Below are 20,114 nucleotides of genomic sequence, written 5' to 3'. Positions count from 1 at the left end.
CTGATCCATCCTGATAAAAAGGGCTCCTATTTTTCATAATCCTGTTGTTGTAATAATTGGATAGGAAAGGATGACGTTTTTCGTCCAGGAGCATACAGGATACACTCAAAGGATTGCCTCTAGTGCTTTTTTGAGGATGCTCAATAACACTTAAAATAACTGCCATCTTTGATTCACTTTAGAGCTCTGATTATTCTGTTAGTTAGATTACCATGATTCAAATTTTACAGTAACGTAGCCTAATGTTTTCCTAATATTATAAAGTAAACAGACCCAAGATTTCAAAAGTCATTGGCTAAATATTATTGTTTTTCTACAGCCACTTTTGACAGAAAAGTGTTAAAATTTGAGTTATTTTAGAGGTCTGAAAAGATCCGGTTAATTGAGCTACAAAGTTCAAATTTTACTGTAGCTTAGCTCAATGTTCTCTTAATATTTTACAGCAAACGAATCTAAAATATCTTCGTTTGATGGCTAAATATTAATGTTTTTCCATAGCCTCTTTTGCCAGGAAAGTGTTCAAATTTGGGCCACTTTAGAGGCCTGGAAGAATTATATTAATTAAACAGCAACGTCTAAATTATACAGTAACGTAGCTCAATGCTCTCTTAATACTATAAAACAAACAAACTTAAAACATCGTTAGTCATTGGCCAAATATTAATGTTTTTTAGAGTTCTTTTTGACATGAAAGTATTCAAAATTGGTTCACTTTAGGACCCTAGAAATACTCTGTTAATTAAACTACAATGTTTAAATCTTACAGTAAAGTAACTCGATATTCTCTTATTAATATAAAGCAAAGAGATATAAAATATCTTTAGTCAGTGGCTAAATATTATTATTTTGCCAAAGCTACTTTTGGCAGAAAAGTATGCGAGTTTGGTTCACTTTAGGGTCCTAGAAAAATGATATTAATTGAACTACAATGTTTACATTTTATAGTAACGTAGCTCAATGTTTTCTCAATACTATAAAAAAAATAGATCCACAATAACTTTAGTCAGTAAACTGTAGGTCCAAAATAAACCACAAGATTTTGCGGCCGTCGAAATGACGCGAGTCCATTGTATTTGAGGAAGAAGAAGAAGAAATTTTAAAATTATACCAGGCAGTTGATCAGTTTTCACCCCCTTCTTTAGATTTAAACTCAATTTTTTTGAAAACTACTGAAAATATTCTAATGAAACAAATTGCGCTGAATTCAAAATTAAATTGTCCAGAAATGGTGTTAAAAGTCCAGATTTCTAGGTTATTCAGAATTAAACCAAGTAGTGGCTCTGAGATCCCTTAAATCGACTTTTCGCCATATAAACTCAATTATCTCAAAAACTACTCAAAATAACTTAATGAAACAAATTGCCCTGGATTCAGAATTATATTTTCTAGAAAAGTTGTTTTGGGTCCAAAATCGTGCAACCAAAAGTTGCTAAGTTATTCAGAGTTAAACCCAGTAGTGAATCCTGAGGTCTCTTAAACCAACTCATGGCAATTCAAATTCAATTTTTCCAAAAAAAAATTTTTTAAGAAACAAATTGCCCTGCACAACAATGTTTTTTGATAAAAATTCCCAAAATACGCTTTTCATGCTTATTTTACATCATACCTAAGATAGCGTAAAAGAAATGATAAAATATCACTGCCAGTCTTTAACAGGTATAGTAGACTAACTGTGGTATAAATTTCTGTGGTCAAAAATCTGGGTTGAATTCGTAGTTATGCCTAATAATTTTGTGAAATAATATGCAAATTTTTCTGTGACCCACTCTGTACATGTAGAAAAAATTTAGTTCATAGTTTCCTCGCAACCCTACCAGTTTGCTATAGAACTTTATGCTCTATGTCATACAGTTTAGGCACTATCTTTGGTAAAGTTGGCAACTGTGCTGGACATTATGAGCATCATTGATGATATTGTCAGGGTTATTGGTTGTTTAACTTTTTACATACAAAAAACAGTTGATAATTCAATAATCTTGTTATGGGGGGTTAATAAGTGTTACCAGGAGCCCCCAAACAAGACACACCATTTTAGCAACGTCAGTGTTGCCTTCGAAAAGGTAGATTTCTAGTTAGAACTGACCCTTAACCTTAGTGTTACAAATTTAATAAAACCTTCGTTGCAGCCCGGTTTTGGACGCAGGAAAAAGAAAAAAGAAGTAAGATTTTTCCAGTAACAGAGTTCACAGGAAATTGCTTCTTAGCTATTTATAGACAAAATGCTACTGACGATTTGTTTAGTTTATTTATTTTTGGTTTTTTTTTAAATTGAAAGCGCCGTAAATAAACACTGTGAACTAATCAAACAAATTTTTTTTTCTTTAAAGGTGAAAACACACAAGGGACTAAAAACACTTATTATATGTAATTGGCTGACATTGATTAACGACTTAATGCAATCTAAATCTATCGTCAGCTGCATTAAGAAACAGCTTAAACCTTTTAATTTTATGCTGCTTAAGGCCACTTTAGTGCATTTTGGACCAGCTTAACACAATATCCGACACCAGAAGCATTTTTAGCATTATGAACGTCAAATCGACATCGATGTTCTTGTTAAAATTAGTTTAATGCTCACTCAAGAAGCGCGATTACATTCACTTATACCCACCTCAACACGTTTTACTCAACTTTATTTACTTGTTAAAGCAAAGTAGTTTATAGAAGTTTATTTGAATGGATTCGTTATTTGTTATGTTAGAAGTTTAGACGAGTTTTTTCACAGATGCTTAACATTAGGTTCGACTGTTCTTTATTAGGTAGATTGCAGAGTTTAGTGCAGTTTTGTCAATGACAACTTGTTGTTATACCTTGATACATGCACTTACTGATTTTTTTAAGTGACCTACAGGAATAAGTTTTAACTGATTTAATATTCCTGCGGTCACTATATTTATCTTGTTGTGGCGAATTTATAATTAATTACCTATTTTGTTAAGTATTGCGGCACTATTTCAGTTAATATTAATTTAGAAAATACTACCTCATATGCTTAATTTATGAAGAGAAGGAAAAAATAGTCTTATTACAATTAATATGAATTTAATGTATGTTGATAAGAAATTAAAAAAAAAAGAAGAAATCACTTGACCCCAAAATTTTTTTTTCAACTCCCTGTACATTTTTTAAAAAACGCTTAAATAGGTGTCTAATCATTTTAAAGGAAGAATATTTGTGCAAATTTTCAAGGGTACAACTTTCTTGGTTTTTGAATTATAGGCATGTTGTTAAAAACATTTATAAAAAAAAATCACTTGACTCAAGAAATTTTGTTTTTTCAACTCCCTGTACATTTTTTAAAAAACGCTGAAATAGGTGTCTAATCATTTTAATGGAAGAATATTTGTGCCAATTTTCAAGGATACAACTTTCTTGGTGTTTGAGTTATGGGCATGTTGATGAAAATTTTTATTAAAAAAAAATCACTTTACCCAAAAAAATTTTTTTTTCAACTCCCTGTACATCTTTCAAAAAACGCTGAAATAGGTGTCTAATCATTTTAATGGAAGAATATTTGTGCCAATTTTCAAGGATACAACTTTCTTGGTTTTTGAGTTATAGGCATGTTGATGAAAATATTTATAAAAAAAAAAATCACTTTAATCAAAAAATTTTTTTTTCAACTCCCTGTACATTTTTTAAAAAACGCTAAAATAGGTGTCTAATCATTTTAATGGAAGAATATTTGTGCCAATTTTCAAGGCTAGAACTTTCTTGGTTTTTGAGTTATGGGCATGTTGATGAAAATATTTGTAAAAAAAAAAATCACTTTAATCAAAAATTTTTTTTTCAACTCCCTGTACATTTTTTAAAAAACGCTAAAATAGGTGTCTAATCATTTTAAAGGAAGAATATTTGTGCCAATTTTCAAGGGTACAACTTTCTTCGTTTTTGAGTTATGGGCATGTTGATGAAAATATTTATAAAAAAAAAAATCACTTTAATCAAAAAATTTTTTTTTCAACTCCCTGTACATTTTTTAAAAAACGCTAAAATAGGTGTCTAATCATTTTAATGGAAGAATATTTGTGCAAATTTTCAAGGATACAACTTTCTTGGTTTTCGAGTTATGGGCATGTTGATGAAAATTTTTGAGAAAAAAAATCACTTTACTCAAAAAAATTTTTTTTTTAACTCCCTGTACATTTTTTAAAAAACGCTGAAATAAGTGTCTTATCATTTTAATGCAGGAGTATTTGTGCAAACTTTCAAGGGTACAACTTTCTTGGTTTTTGAGTTATGGGCATGTTAAGAAAAAAATCACGAATCACAATCACTAAATACGTGAAGAAGACTATTGTCTTCTCCTTTTCAATAATTAAGATAATATTTTTCAAATCGATATTTATTGAAATAGTGACATAATACCCAACAAAATAGGCAACTAATTATATTCATTTAAGCACACAATACATCAACAACAATTAAGTCATGTATTATTGTAAGTAGCCTGTTTACATTACCGTTCGAATATCAGTATTGATCTCCATAAACGCTGTTACATCGAATCAACTACAAAGTAGGATGCTAACAATGTTATTATTATTAATATTATTATTATTGTACTGGTGATTATGCAAACAATGATAAATTTGGTCCAGAATAGTGTAGCAAGAAAAAAAAAAGAAAAAAGGCGCTGCATGTCACCAGGTTTGTAGTGTCAAGACAATGATAAAAAAAATAAAATATCATATGACAGATTCGGTATGAAGACGAGGACGAAGATGAAGGCCCCCAACCGGACCAGACCCTGGAGCAAGGACTGCCGCTACCAGTTCGGCTACAGGGAGGGTTCCCACCGGAACTGGCAAGTACACCGCTCGAGGACATCGATCCATTTTATAGTAACCAATTGGTAAGGCAGCCCCGTTATTTTTCAACAAGCACCACGTTTTTTTTACTGCGATATTCTCCTTCTTTTTCAGACATTTGTAGTAATTAGTAAAGGAAAGGACATTTTTCGATTTAGCGCAACAAACGCCCTGTGGATATTAGATCCCTTCAACCCAATCCGTCGTGTGGCTATTTACATTTTAGTACATCCGTTATTTTCACTTTTTATTATTACAACCATTTTAGTCAATTGTATACTTATGATTATGCCAACAACTCCCACCGTAGAATCAACCGAGTAAGTATTCTTTAATTATTTCTTCTTTGTGGCGAAGATGTCAAACGGTAGGGGGGTGATTTGAATAAGAGCAATATATTATATTTAAATGTTCACTAATATCAATCACCATAAATAGTATGTAATCATTTGTGGAGAGGAGTATAAAAGTACCAAGTGATCATTCATTAAGAGAACAATCTGCCTTAGATTCTCACCCTGCGGTGTTTCAAAACAAGGTCAACTTTATCTACTTTATCCGATGTAGAATAAAGCACAATTAACAAATTTAGGCGATCATACCTGATGTCACCAAAGCAGTTATGATATAATAAACAAGTTTGTATGCGAAGGAAATCACACCATTTGATTCATCATATTTGATTTAAAAAGAATTTGTAATTATAGGCTCTAACTCAACAAATGATTCAGCCATTTCTATTGTAATATTGCTTTTGTCTATAGGGAATTGAGAGATTTTTTCAATAAGCATCAACACTGAAAAACTTTTTTTAATATTGTCTTTGATGCAGCACAGCCCTAAATTCTTTTCAACAAAACGTCAAAAAACCAAAGTTGGAAGGTATTTCTGCATATAATATTTTCTTGGTTCTTCGCACAATCACTATCTAGATTGAAATTGAGCTGCTGATCAGTGGATTGATTTCAACGTTATTCTTCATTTATTTTTTATTTACCAAAGCAGCTTCGATGTCATTCAATTCTTCAGCTTGTTAAATTTTTCACTTTACAAAGTCAAAATCAAGGATCTTTTTGAGTAGACCAGTAGCAGAATTATGCGGTTTGCTATCGAAATATTCAAAGGATCAAAACACATGATAAAAAATGAACAAAATAACTCGTGGTTTAAAGGTATGGAATCTGTAAATCGTAGACTAGGATAAGAAGTGGAGATTGTTTGTAAAATGTGTCCTCAGTACGGATCTCTAGAGCATTTATTGATGAGTAAATTAACCTAAATGTGAAAACTCTTATATCAATTGAGTCAATTTTTTGAAACCCAAGGTTTGGCATCATTAAAAAACTTGAGATTTCCTAACGCTTGATCTCCTTGGAAAACATAATCCCTAACCTTAAAAAGACATATACTTTATCAAAAACCCATTCTACTCCAACTGAGGTACCTTCAATTATGTAATGCTCCTCCAATATCCAGGAGAGAGAGGAATGAAACTCATTCCGGTGTTGAATGTCTTAACTAACTGTATCTATCATCTGCAAAACAAGTAAGAGAAAATGAAAAGTTATAAAGAAATGAATAGGGGAAATTTCAGACGTGATTAACTTCACAATTTCAAATCAATAAGCAACTAGTCTAAGTGAAGGTGATAATGAAGCCTAGACTTTTAACTGAGTTCTTAAATTCTATTATATTGTTAAAGTATAAGTGGTGACAGGATCTATAGTTTTAGAGATATTGAGCTTTTTGTTCAAAAATTGAATTTTCAAGGTGATCATTTACTTTCATCATTTTTAAAAAACCAGGAACACGTTATTCAGAAACAAGTTCTTTACAAATGTTATATTAGATTCAAGTCTATCTGAGTTATTGTTTTGCAAATATTGAGCTTTTTGTCCAGTGGTGTCTAAAGATTGAGTTTGACTTTCAAGATGATCGCTCACTTCACAGTCCAATACCTCAAAAGCTTTTGAAAGCTTTCTCATGAAGCTAAGAGCATGGAATTCAGAAATTATTTTTACAAATGATACTCTAGGTTCAAATCTATCCAAGTTATGGTTTTGAAAATATTGAGCTTTTTGTACAGTGGTGTCCAAAAATTGGATTTGACTTTCAAGGTGATCGCTCGCTGTAAAGTCCAATATCTCAAAAACTATTGAAAGCATTCCCTAACTAAGAGCATGATATTCAGAAGAATGTTCTTTGCGAATGTTGCTTTAGATTTAAATCTATCTGAGTTATGGTTTTCAAGTTATTGAGCGTTTTGTCCAGTGATATCTAAATATGTAATTAAGACTTTTGAAGATGCACAACTTTCCAAGAAAGATATTCTAAATCATTTTAAGATTGTCATAAATTCTCAATGCTCTCTAGTTCCTTGCATAAATATTGGAAAAAATCCATAAATTCTGTAATAAGTGCACGTCTTGCAATGCATTCAGTTTTCACAAAACTGTTCGTTCGATGATCCTGACACACTTGATTTCTTTCTTACATTTCTTTGACGTACCTATGTCGTTTCCTGACATGTTTTTTGTAAGATCATTTAACTGAAAAAAGATTCTTTTGGTTGAAATCCGTACTGATTGACCAGCTGATCCATCTTTAAAAGTTGTTTAACAGAAACAGGTCCATACAATGTTCCTTGCATCTGATATTGAAGAGCACAAGAATTCCTAAGCTAATCTGAACAAATTCAATCGAAAGTTCAGTCATGTTACCTTGGTTCTTTCATTCTATTAAAGTCGACTAACAGTTGTTGCTCTGTGTGATCAATTTAAATCTTTCCATTGAACATATTAATAATTTACTGAGTGATGATAGGTTTACTACATTTATTAGATATGTAAAAGACTCATTATGTAATAAAATATCCTTAATTTGCAAATGCATTTGGAAAAGTTCACACCCCCCATCGCTACTATGACTGTTCGCCCTGTTCCATTACTAACCTAACTCAATATAAAAACGTTGTTTTATTTTACCTAGACTTAGAGTATTTTAGATCCTTCCATAGTGGCTTTTAAGTATCTAGAGTAGCACAAGGTACTTGTAATGTTTCAGAGTGATATTCACGGGCATCTATACCTTTGAATCAGCTGTGAAGGTGATGGCGAGAGGTTTTATTCTTCAACCGTTCACCTACCTTAGAGATGCATGGAACTGGCTCGACTTCGTAGTCATAGCTTTAGCGTGAGTAGACTAGCTAGAACTAGTTAGTACCATATAGAACTAGAATAGGCTCTTAAGAAACATATTTCGGTTTGGACTAACTAACGGATATTTGTCTTTGTTTGGACAAATGCATTCGACAATAATATGTGAGTGAGTGAATTTGCGATAAACTGTAGTAGATTAAACTGAGTCGTAGAGTATTCTGGATTAATATTAACGCTAGTCAGACGTGACTTAGATTTTTATGTAACAGATAGGAATGGGTATATTCAGTCTAGTGCCGAGCTGATTTTTAGTCTTTTTTTGTGCTGTCATACAGGTTGTGTAGTCAACGATTATTTCATATTATTATTATATTATCTAATCGGTTGTAACACAACCTGTATATGTCTACTTTTTAGAAATTATGTAATTTATTAGTTATTATTTAGTATAGTGATGGCTAAACATCTTTTAGCCCTCAGCAAGGCCAAATGGCCCCTTTTAAGCAGTCTAGTCATTTAAATTTGAATTAACTATATAGTTTATATTCAGTAGATTTCTTCTGTTAGATATTTTTTCCTAATAATTAGCTTTTTACTGAGTAGCTTTTTTTAGAGGCTATCACTCTTTTATACAAATACAGCTATGGAAAACATTCCTTCCCAAGTCCTTATTGTCTTAAAGTTTCCATACCTGTATAGAGCAACTCTCCTTCTAGCATTTGATTCTAATCTCTTTTGCAGTTACGTTACTATGGGGATAGACCTCGGTAATTTAGCTGCCTTAAGAACATTTAGGGTGCTCCGAGCCCTTAAAACCGTTGCCATTGTACCGGGTAAGTAAAAGGGATAATTTGCATGTCTAAGAAGGTGCTTACCTTTGTTTATTTGACCTTAGGTTTGAAGACCATCGTAGGTGCTGTAATAGAATCTGTAAAAAATCTAAGAGATGTGATAATTTTAACAATGTTTTCCCTTTCTGTTTTCGCTCTTATGGGTTTACAAATTTATATGGGTGTCCTGACCCAAAAATGTATTAAAAACTTCCCGCTGGACGGTTCCTGGGGTAACCTCACCCATGAAAACTGGGAGGCATTCAACCAGAATAAATGTAATCATTAAACTCACTTTTGCATCAGATTAGACTTTAACATTAAATTTTAGCCAACTGGTATTTTGACGAGGATAAAGGCGAAATACCACTTTGCGGGAACTCTTCTGGGGCAGGCCAATGTAAACCCGGTTACACGTGTTTGCAAGGTTACGGTGACAACCCGAACTATGGTTATACTAGTTTTGATACATTCGGATGGGCTTTTTTATCCGCTTTTAGATTAATGACTCAGGATTATTGGGAAAATTTATACCAACTGGTAAGTCTCGCCCACTCAATCATCCCACTGTTATCCAAACCCTCCTATTTCAGGTCTTACGATCAGCTGGACCATGGCACATGTTGTTTTTTATCGTAATTATATTTTTGGGATCGTTTTATTTAGTGAATCTAATCTTAGCTATTGTCGCTATGTCCTATGACGAATTGCAAAAGAAAGCCGAGGAAGAAGAGGCTGCTGAAGAAGAAGCCATAAGGGTAAGTTTAAATAGGACGTGTGTCCATGTACTCTGCTTATTTCACTACAAATTTAGTGTTTTGTTTGCAAAAATCTAGTGCTGCATGTGTATATCTTTTCAATTTTAATATATAAGTGTGTTTCTCTTGGGGAAGAGGAATTGCATAAAGATGCCAAGAATAACAATCACTAGTTTAAATGCTCGAGTTGAAGATGAGGCAATGAAATATAAATTAATAATAGTCATAAAACTTCGAAATTTAGATGTACTTGATGATTTTTTACAAAATTTACCACTTCATATATTCAATCCTAGTGATGTGAAGGAGGAAACGCTCCCTTCGTGCTGTGGCGAATATTGGCGAACGTTCGCGCAGCATAAATTGTCTGTGCGCGCATGTTAAACCGTTCTGATAGAATGAAGACATTAATAATAAATTACGGTTTCTCAATGATGCCATATATTAGATCAAGGTTGAGAAAGTAATGAGAATTTCGTCACATATAGTAAAACAAGGCGGGAAGGAGATGAACTGTCAATGTATGATGTCACCGAAGCCTTTTTTTGAACCATAATCAAAAGCGATCGAACGAGCAATGTTGTTTGTGGAGAGCATTTAAATCAAAAGTATCAAATCAATGAATGCATTTGTCACCTGAGGAACACTTACTCTTAAAGAATCTTAAAGAATTATCTACTAGAAAAACAAAATTGTTTAATAAATGTGTGACTTGGTGATTTTCTTTTTTTTCGTATAGAGAACTTACTTACCTATATTATGATACACCACTACTGTGCATCTCCATTATTATATTTTTTAAATTGTTTTATATTGCTTCCTCCCTCATACAAAAGTTAATCCACGTCTCTTCCTTTCTATTTTTCTTTACTCCGATAGTTCAGCGTATTGATTATCATTCTTTAATTTAGCATAGATGTATGTATTGTTGAGTAGAATAGCATTGATTTGCTAGATTTGTATTAAAGTTAATATGGTTGAAACGAAAATTTAGGAAGCAGAGAAAGCAGCACAAGCGAAACAGGATAGGGCGGATGCACGGGCAGCCGCAGCTGAGGAAGCAGCTCGGATAGCAGCTGGAGGCGCTCCCCCGGGCAGCATCGACATCGCGAAATCGCCATCGAATTTCTCGTGCCGGAGCTGTCACAGCTACGAGCTGTTCGTGAACCAGCCCAAGAGCCAGGACGACAACAACAAGGAGAAGATGAGCATCAGATCCGAAGGATTAGATTCTGTGAGTGACCAGAGACGAATACTCACTAATCCCACCAAGATGCGGAAAGTCAGCGCTGTAAGTGTCCTGATTGTTATTTTGATCCCTATGAGTGAGACTAGATTTCCAAAGTATTTCCAAATTCATTTATTTTAGGGCAGTTTTTTGTAGTTGTTATCCTGCAAATTATTAGTTATTTTATTTGGAGGAGGCATAAGCAGTGACGGTTTTGTGCACTGATTGTGGCCTGTTTAGTATAAAATCAATTTAAAAAAAAATAATAATCTCAATCTGCAGGATGATTCAAAATTTTCTTGTCGGATTCGATCAAAACGAGACAATAGAAAATAAAAATCATGACAATTATGGTGTCCAGACTTTGTTGATTATTGCCAGCCACTGTAGAAGCTGGATTTAGAGTTGCACTGTTTTTTATTCAGTTTTTATTTTAAGTGTTTTGTTTGCATTTTATTTTTGTTTTTTAGTTCTTACTAAATGTATGGTTTATATACAGTTTTTTAAGACATTTCCATTAAAATAGATCTCACAAGGAGAGCAATATGGTCCTGGAATTTAAACCATACATTCACTTTTTTACATTCCCAAGCATGTTCAAGACCTTCTTTTCAACACATTTTTTATAAATAAATTTTTTCTTCTTATGCACTATTTTATTTTTAATTCCAATTTAATATACAGGGTGATCAGAAGTTGAGACATCATTTTAAGGGCATGCAAAGAATATACTAAAATAATGTCTTCAAAGTTGAATCACCTTGTACAGCATGCGAATCTTAGCAAGTAAAGTGCATGATTTTTTTTTCTTATATGGTACAATAATTGACTCGATCATAATTAAAACCATCAAGCATCAAACCATTTCGACATTCAGACAAAACATCAAAAATATTTGGAAGTCAGCCTAACTCGGATATTCACTTATTGAGGGTGTCAGTTTGAAAACTCACCACCCTAGTTAAAAATCGAAAAGACACATCCCTAGAAACTTCAATAGGAATGGAGGTCAAATGACAAACCGCTTTAAAGAATGTTCAATTTTCTTTTCAGTGGTATCCTACTTTGTTGCAGAATCAATTAAACGTGCCTGCATTAAGATTTTGGTTTTCAAGTTAGTGTTTGCACAGAAAAAGCATTGAGTCTCCTTATAGTACAAATGATTTGAAGAATAAATTGCACCGTTCAAATCATTGAATGAGAGGAGGAGAAACAATTGATTTTCAATAAAACACCTGGGATCTACTTAATCACTATATCTATTTTAGAAAACTTCACCGGTAATTGCAATTTACCTTTTAAGATCAGCAATATCAGCGCTTGTTGCAAGTTGTGCTTTATAAACAATACATTTAAAATGTGAACAAAGAAAGAAGTCTAAGGGTGTTAAATCCGGTGATCTTGGAGGCCATTCAATTGCTCCTCTTCTGCTAATCCATCTATCCGAAATTTCTTGCTCAAAACTGAATTATCCTCTATATCAGTTTGAATTTCTAGCTCATAGGTGATAAGAGGATCAATAGTTTCTTCAAGCATATTAAGGTACAGATCACCTGGTCAAGTTTCCTTCAGTAAATAATGGCATTTCCAACATTAACTTTTTGAGGATGTTGTGTTGAAAAATATGCAGTTTTTCGCTACTCCAATACCGTTTGTTTGTTACCATTTCCATTTAGAAAAGGTGAGCTAACATTATACCGCAGAATATTAGGTAAGAGGGTCTCTGGTTTAAAGTCTGCCAATTTTCACGAAATTCCAATGTTTTTAGATCAGTTCAACTCGGATTTTTTACTTTTGAATAAGCCTCTTGAAATAATGATAATTATTTTTTAAGAAATGCTGTTCACTGCACTAAAGCAGCTACTGGCTCTAACTTTGACAGAAATTTTGGCCATTTGCTAACTATAAAAGGACAAGTAGCTCTGTTCCAAATACACTAAAATATTTATATACCAATGCCGTTCTTCATGTACCTCTCAATAAGTTAGATAATTTTATTTCTTTCTTAAAGAGAATGTTATGACCCATCCATATGTCCCAATGCAATAGTTCTTGCTTAAACACTAACCAGAAAACCAAAATCTCAATGCAGGAAGTTTAATTGTTACTGCAACTTTGAAACGGGATTATTCAGAAACCTCTAGACAAAAAGCAACAAAATTGAAAAGAGAAATAAATACCCTTCAAAACGATGTTCCATTTGACCCCTATGCCAAGAATGTATATTAAGGGTTGGAAGTTTTCAAATTACACCCGATATTTATAATTGCGGCTACTGTAACTTTATGGAACGGGAGACTTAGTCTTAAATTCGTTAACGTTTGCGAGCAAATTCATCTTACAAGGTAAGAGAGCCTATTTCAATCGTAGTGAGCAATGTTTTATGCATCTGCAGTACGGTAGCATATATATTTAAGTTGGTCAAGCATGGAAACTACTTGATTGTATAGGCTTGTCTCTTAAAGGGTTATTAAATAATAATTCAATTGACCCTCAAGCAGTTTCCGCACCAAATTAGTTCGCTGACCTTACAATTGAATATCAATATTTTCACTTTTACTGACGCATTTAAAGTAAGATCGTATTTATGAGGACCAGCCGTCCCAGTAATGCCAACTGGTTAATATTCAACTTCATCAAAGAGAAAATCCGGAATGCTCTAAACCCTTCGCTGAACTAAAGCTCCTATCCATGCTCCAGTTTTCAAAGTCCGTTATACTCCTCAATAATTTCTGCTTCACTCTTGGACTCACTAATACAATCTTACCTAAAAGTGTCAAAATCAGTTCGAAAAATCAGAACACAATCAGATTCACTCATTAAAGTTGCTGCATCTGAACCATGCACACTGAAACAAAAAAGAAATTAAATAAAAACGTGAGCCTCAGGCCGCATGTATAGACCATGTCATGTCCCGTGTTCAGGCAAGTCTGAGTCTCCCCGGGTCTCCATTCAATCTTCGACGAGGTTCCAGAGGGTCCCACCAATTTACTTCGCGAAACAGCCGGCGAATGGTGGCACCACCTGGTGACCGTAAACCGCTCGTTCTCTCGACTTATCTTGATGCCCAGGAACACTTGCCTTATGCCGACGACTCCAATGCAGTCACGCCCATGAGTGAGGAGAACGGTGCTATGGTCGTACCACTTTATTATGCTAACCTTGGTAAGTATTTTATTATTTAGGAATTACTGAGGTACTTAAGACACTTGATGATCACAAGCACCTTCTTGATTGTAGCGTTGGGAATAAAATGTTTGTGCATACTTGGCAAACGCTTTCTTTAAATCTCATTTTTTCATATATTTCATTTTACGAAATACACTCACTCAAAAGGTTAGGTCTCCCTTCCTTCTTTCCAAGAACATCTAGGATGATCCTTCTAATATTTGGCCCATATCTCTTCTATCTGGTGAAAACTCGTATGCTCCCTTTTATCCAAGCAAATAACATTCTTAGTAATTTCAGTTTTTGCGAGAATACGAGTACATCTTCTTCAGGACCTGTACGAGGAATTTGAGTGGCAGTTTTTTCTGATCTATCAAAAGCTTTTGACTGGGTTTCTCTATCATGGTTTTCCTTATTCCTGCTTGGTTGACGTCTAGGAGTTTCGGTCGAATCAAGTTAATCAGAATTTAGCTCTATCAGATGGGGCTCGGTTTTACGCCCAGTCCTATTATTACTTTATGTAAATGATTCCAGTTTAGTGGTTTAGTCAAAAAATAATTTTTCTTATATAAGTACCAAAATGTCTTAAGAAATGGAAATTGAAGACGTAGAAGAAGCTGAAAATGACAATGAAGATGTTCCCTTATCATGAGCTGAGTTAGTAGCTTCTTGCAATGTTTGTTCTGCTATCATCTTCATTTGGTTTATCCATCTCATCGAACCATCATGGTATTATCACATCTCGCGAGATTCTAAAGAATTTCACTGTTGTGATCAGCGTTTTTTTACGCCGAATTCTTCTATGCCTGAGTGGTTTGTACGGTATGCAGTGCATAGTACCTCCACATCTCAAAAGTATTGATTCTGTTCTTGTCTACTTTTTAACTGTCTTTTTTAAGTCCCGGCTACGTTGTTATGGGAAAGATTGGCGTTTGTATTAATCTTTATGCTTGTATCTTTCCAAATTTTTTTAGGCATGTAGTTGCAGTACGTGCTATGGCAACTCGCCTTCAAATATCCGAATAATGGTTCGCATTGTCCTGTATTTATTATCCTTGATCTGAGCTATTGAAATTTTACCCACCATTTCTTCGTATATGCTATTGATTGAGATTTGCTCCCTCAAATCAATTACTTTCGTCTTAGATTTGATGATTTTTTTGAGAGAGCTTATATAATTGTGTCCTACGATCTATTTAAGGCTTTTGACTGTGTGGATCATAAAATATTGTTGTCTAACATAAATAAATAAGGATTTAGAGGCGTGGCTTTACAGTTACTGTCTCAGAAGAGTGTTGCTTCTATATTACTACTTGATGTTTGCTGATGATGCTACTCTTCTGTGGCAAAATAAATATAACTCTTCTTAGCCTCTAACCAATTAGGTTTTGTTACTGCTATTGGTTGTATCTACTAAAGATAAGTTTCTTTCAATGGATCTTTTAGCACTAAAGGTTTTGATGTCACAATTTGTCTCTTATTGTAATTTTTATTTCCAGTAATTTTCTAAAAAAATAATAACGTCCTTGTTATTAGAGATAGAGACTTAATTCAAGGACTGGCACATGCCTTTATTAATAGAGCAGCTACCTTTATTAATTGTTTTTTAGGAAAATTACAATTTATATATATCATAACTACTGTTCTACTTATATGAGATTATTTTCTATAGCAAACAGAATTAGTCGCTCACCTCTTTCATTCCTCACGTCCTAAATCATACTTCCCTATTGTTTGGTGTAAGTGATTGTCATTCTATTTATTACCTACTGTTTCTGGTGGGTCTATGGTAGGCATGTACATAGTACGTCAAGTTTCGTAGGTTTATTAGAATTAACCGGTCGTTTATTGGGTTGTATGCAATACAACCACATGCAATGTATTGGAAATAAAGCTAGTAATGCTGGAACTAATTCTGGAAATAAATTCGCTCATCCTGGGACACATTGTATATACTTGTTTCTTTTTTTGTTTTCTGTTTTTTTTGTTCTCGTTTTCTCCATTTAATCTGTGAATGTTAGGAAGGTTAAGAGATAAAGAGTAGCTTTAAGCTAATCTTCGCCTTCTTTGGCAATATAGTATTAAGTAATATTGCTTTTTTTTAATAAAGACATATTATTGTTATTATTTTTGATAACATTCAAATACCCAAAAAATTAATTATGAAAGGTCTTTGTCAGCCAGGACTTGAAGATGATTTTAAGAGCTCTTCTACTACCAAAGAAAATTGAATATGTATCATATGTATCATAGAAACACACAAGGTATTTCTCCCTCAATAATTTCTGTTCGTAGCTGGTTGGTGTACTCTCTGTTTCCTATTTAATCATGAAAACATCATGATTGATTTGGATAGATCCTCAAGCTGGTTCAGTAGCACTAAAACCTATTCTTGCCAACGCTACATACACATGAATCTGTAAAAAAACAAGAAAAATTATTAAAAAAACAAAATTAGGATCACGGCACTCATCGTACACATCGCACGCTTCTCGGATGTCCTACACCTCTCACGCAGATCTATTTGGTGGTTTTGGTGGAAACGGGAAAGCACCGACGAAAGAGTTCACACTCACTCATCGATCTTTGCGGAACGGACCTGCGATGAACAACACCAGTAATCACTTGGACTATTCCCGAAAAACCAAGGCGAATTATGTGAGTTGTCCCCGTTGGGTATGCACACACCCTTTTTTACTTATTGACCTTGTTTTCTTTCACAGGATGGACCAACTAGTCAAATAAGTGAGAAAATTAAGACCCTTGACAATCCGTTTATTGACAGTATTGTTCAGAGACAAACTATTGTTGATATGAAAGGTATGTGGTGTAGCAAGCATCTTTAAAGGTTTTTATTTTATGTTGCTTGATTTTAGATGTGATGGTGCTGAATGATATCATCGAGCAAGCAGCTGGCAGGGAGATGGCTGAGGAGCATGGAGGTAAGCCTGTTATCTAATTAATTTAATTATAAACTTAAGGGTGGATAAGCTTAATTGCTGACTTGTCAGTGATTAAGGCGCCCCCATCCTTTAAAATCACTAAAATACACCATCGCAATTGGCTTTAATGAACCACCGAACGGAAGCATGTAAACTAATTCAAATATTTTACATTGAAACACACTGAGGATAAGATAACAAGAAACCTTTGGTTGATTAGGTAAATAAACAAATCGATGTCCAGCACAGAATATAAATGTTGTTATAGGCACTCAATTTAGGGTATTTATAGATGGAATTTGTAGAACTCGTAGGGTAACTCAATCATGAATAACTTAATCTCTCTTCATTAGAATAGTGCAAACATCAGGATAATATAATCTGTGTGAGGAAACTCGAGGTTTCTAAATAACTTTACATTATTCATCATTAATCAATCAGTGTATTTTGTGCGTAATTTTTTAGACTATTTAGACTTAATTAGCTTCGGTAGAGTCACTGCTTATCACAAAGTTGATAATGAAAAAAACGGAGTGCACTAATGTGAACTTAGTTTGCACAAGCCAAATCGATGGTGTCAAAAATTACTCATTCAATTTTTTGCCTATTATCTGTATCTTGGTCTTTTAAGTTATATTCTCTGAGACATACTGAGAAGGGTTTAGTGAAACTTAAACCCCCAAGAAGAAAATATAACGAAACTCTCTCTACCGGGTGGTGCGTCGCCGAGCGGAACATGGGAAATCCCGTGTAAATTTTAAGGGGGTCAGTTATTGGCTTCCCTGTACATTTTATAGAAAAAATGTAAGATAACTTTTTGAAGAGACCAATTTGGCTTAAAAAATTTTAATAAGCGAGTCTTGAATTATTCAATTAAATGTAATTGCAAAATTACCAAATTTTCAGTTCACCAGCCACCAGCAAACAATTTGTTATAAGGCTTTGTCAAATCTGACGTACAACCGAATACAAGAAATGTTTATGGTTGATGTAGTATCTGAAAAAGACTTTCAGATACTGCTCTAAAACTGTTTCCCGCATAATGCCACTTAATTATGGCTATTTTTTCGTCGATTGAATAATTCATACTTGTTTTCAAATAACGACTGTCACTGATTTATTGACACTTTTCCTCACGTCAGTGACAATATTCATTTTACTGATGCTCGTTTGGTTTTACCTGAACCGAAAATTTGGTAATTTTGCAATTACATTTAATTGAATAATTCAAGATTCGCTTATTAAAATTTTTTGAAACTTTGCACAAGGGTTTGCCAGATTGGTCTCTTCAAAAACTTATCTTCCATTTTTTCTATAAAATGTACAGGAAAGCCAATAATTGACCCCCCACTCGGCGACGCACCACCCGGTATAGCTTAACAAGCGACAATGAAAATCAACCAACGAATCGGTTAAATTAGTTGTCGCACTATCGCATAACCAGCACCAAAATCAATCTCTTTCCCCAAAAAAGAGTGTGTCAACCTTCACATTTTCTTGTCTCTTTCACACAGTTGCCGTTTATTATTTCTCAGCCAATAACGAGGAGGGTGAGGAGGAGGAGGAACCGACGATAAAAGAGCGAATCCTGGAACACGCGATCCGGATCATAAACGTGTTCTGCGTGTGGGATTGTTGCTCTTGTTGGTTGTGGTTTCAAAAGTACGTGGCCCTGCTTGTATTTGATCCCTTTGTGGAGTTATTTATCACCCTGTGTATTGTTGTAAATACGCTTTTTATGGCCCTGGATCATCACAACATGGATCCGGATTTGGAACGCGCTTTGAAGAGTGGCAACTATGTAAGCCGATCAGCATTTTACTATAAACTGTTCTAACATAGTGGTGCAGTTCTTTACAGCGACGTTCATGATTGAAGCCACTTTGAAGCTGATAGCGATGAGTCCAAAGTACTACTTCCAAGAAGGATGGAATATTTTTGATTTTATTATTGTGACACTGTCGCTTCTGGAATTGGGACTGGAAGGGGTTCAAGGGTTGTCTGTGTTGCGGTCCTTTAGATTGGTGAGGAATATCAGGTATTAATTAATATTATCAAGGAGTTGTTGATGATTGTTTTTAGCTAAGAGTGTTCAAACTGGCAAAATCGTGGCCAACCTTAAACTTGCTTATATCCATCATGGGCAGAACCATGGGTGCCTTGGGTAATCTGACTTTTGTCTTGTGTATTATCATTTTCATCTTTGCCGTGATGGGTATGCAACTGTTTGGGAAAAACTATTGGGGTAAGTAAGCGGTCATTGCATAAAATCCTTAAAACTAAGACAAATTTTCTCTCGTAGATAACGTAGATCGGTTTCCCGACCACTCAATGCCCAGATGGAACTTCACAGACTTCATGCACTCGTTCATGATAGTATTTCGTGTATTATGCGGCGAATGGATCGAGTCCATGTGGGACTGTATGCTCGTTGGAGACGTGTCCTGCATTCCATTCTTCTTAGCCACCGTGGTTATTGGAAATCTTGTGGTAAGTAAACGGCCAATTGAAACCGAAACTTGCCTCAACCAGACTCTTATGCGCAGGTCTTGAACCTGTTCTTGGCCCTGCTTTTGAGCAACTTCGGTTCATCCAGTCTGTCAGCACCAACCGCAGACAATGACACCAATAAAATCGCCGAGGCGTTCGACAGAATTGGCAGATTCATCAACTGGGTCAAAGCGAGCTTCATGCACATCGCGAAACTAGTGAGATTCAAACTGACAAATCAAATATCCGACCAGCCTTCAGGTGAGGGCCCGTCCAACAGTTGGAATCAAGGTTTTTATCCAACACTCTGATTGTTTAATTATATATCTTTGCTAATGCGTTAAATATTTTTAGTATGTAGTAGCTTGTTTAGTTGTCTAGAATATTTAGTTGCATGTTAGTGTAGTAACTCGGTACTTCCCCTAGAGCTTTGTCATCGTATGACGTTACAAAGTCTGCATGTCCCTTACAGTTTTCACTTTTCTTACAACTCAACCATTTCCAAAAATAAGATAAAATGCGCAGACGAAAGAGTGAAACAGGGACAGAAAATGATAAGCTTTTCCATGTTCTGAGTGAGTTTACACTCGGCATATTTTAGCCGTGAAATTTTCGAATTTGCGTAACTGTTAGGAATATTTTAAAGTCTATTATAGTAAATAAAATTCAATTATTGTAGCCTATTATATTTAAATCGCTGGGCATTACATTCTTAATATAAGTTTTCAT

The 20,114-nt window shown here is 34.3% G+C and overlaps 1 protein-coding gene across 15 annotated transcripts in view; it reads left to right on the top strand.

The window, feature by feature from the left end:
• Window positions 1-20,114, top strand: part of LOC126749115 (sodium channel protein para) — a 37,076-nt gene that overhangs the window by 8,977 nt on the left and 7,985 nt on the right. Inside the window, exons 3-20 of one of the 15 annotated variants that reach the window (XM_050458760.1) lie at window positions 2,127-2,159; window positions 4,700-4,855; window positions 4,926-5,131; window positions 7,875-8,003; window positions 8,711-8,802; window positions 8,865-9,077; window positions 9,131-9,339; window positions 9,393-9,557; window positions 10,552-10,791; window positions 13,710-13,950; window positions 16,412-16,611; window positions 16,677-16,773; window positions 16,830-16,895; window positions 18,431-18,696; window positions 18,746-18,919; window positions 18,978-19,140; window positions 19,198-19,385; window positions 19,442-19,646. In XM_050458760.1, the coding sequence (XP_050314717.1) occupies window positions 2,127-2,159; window positions 4,700-4,855; window positions 4,926-5,131; window positions 7,875-8,003; window positions 8,711-8,802; window positions 8,865-9,077; window positions 9,131-9,339; window positions 9,393-9,557; window positions 10,552-10,791; window positions 13,710-13,950; window positions 16,412-16,611; window positions 16,677-16,773; window positions 16,830-16,895; window positions 18,431-18,696; window positions 18,746-18,919; window positions 18,978-19,140; window positions 19,198-19,385; window positions 19,442-19,646 (3,043 nt within the window). Of the gene's footprint in view, window positions 1-2,126; window positions 2,160-4,699; window positions 4,856-4,925; window positions 5,132-7,874; window positions 8,004-8,710; window positions 8,803-8,864; window positions 9,078-9,130; window positions 9,340-9,392; window positions 9,558-10,551; window positions 10,849-13,709; window positions 13,951-16,411; window positions 16,612-16,676; window positions 16,774-16,829; window positions 16,896-18,409; window positions 18,697-18,745; window positions 18,920-18,977; window positions 19,141-19,197; window positions 19,386-19,441; window positions 19,677-20,114 lie in introns of all 15 variants that reach the window. The other 14 variants (XM_050458757.1, XM_050458754.1, XM_050458761.1 and 11 more) reach the window with 14 other exon arrangements.

The sequence above is a fragment of the Anthonomus grandis genome, chromosome 22, assembly GCF_022605725.1.
Source record: "Anthonomus grandis grandis chromosome 22, icAntGran1.3, whole genome shotgun sequence".
NCBI classification, from domain to species: Eukaryota; Metazoa; Arthropoda; class Insecta; order Coleoptera; family Curculionidae; genus Anthonomus; species Anthonomus grandis.
Note: the sequence above shows the minus strand (reverse complement) of the source record. Positions and strands in the feature narration are given on the sequence as shown.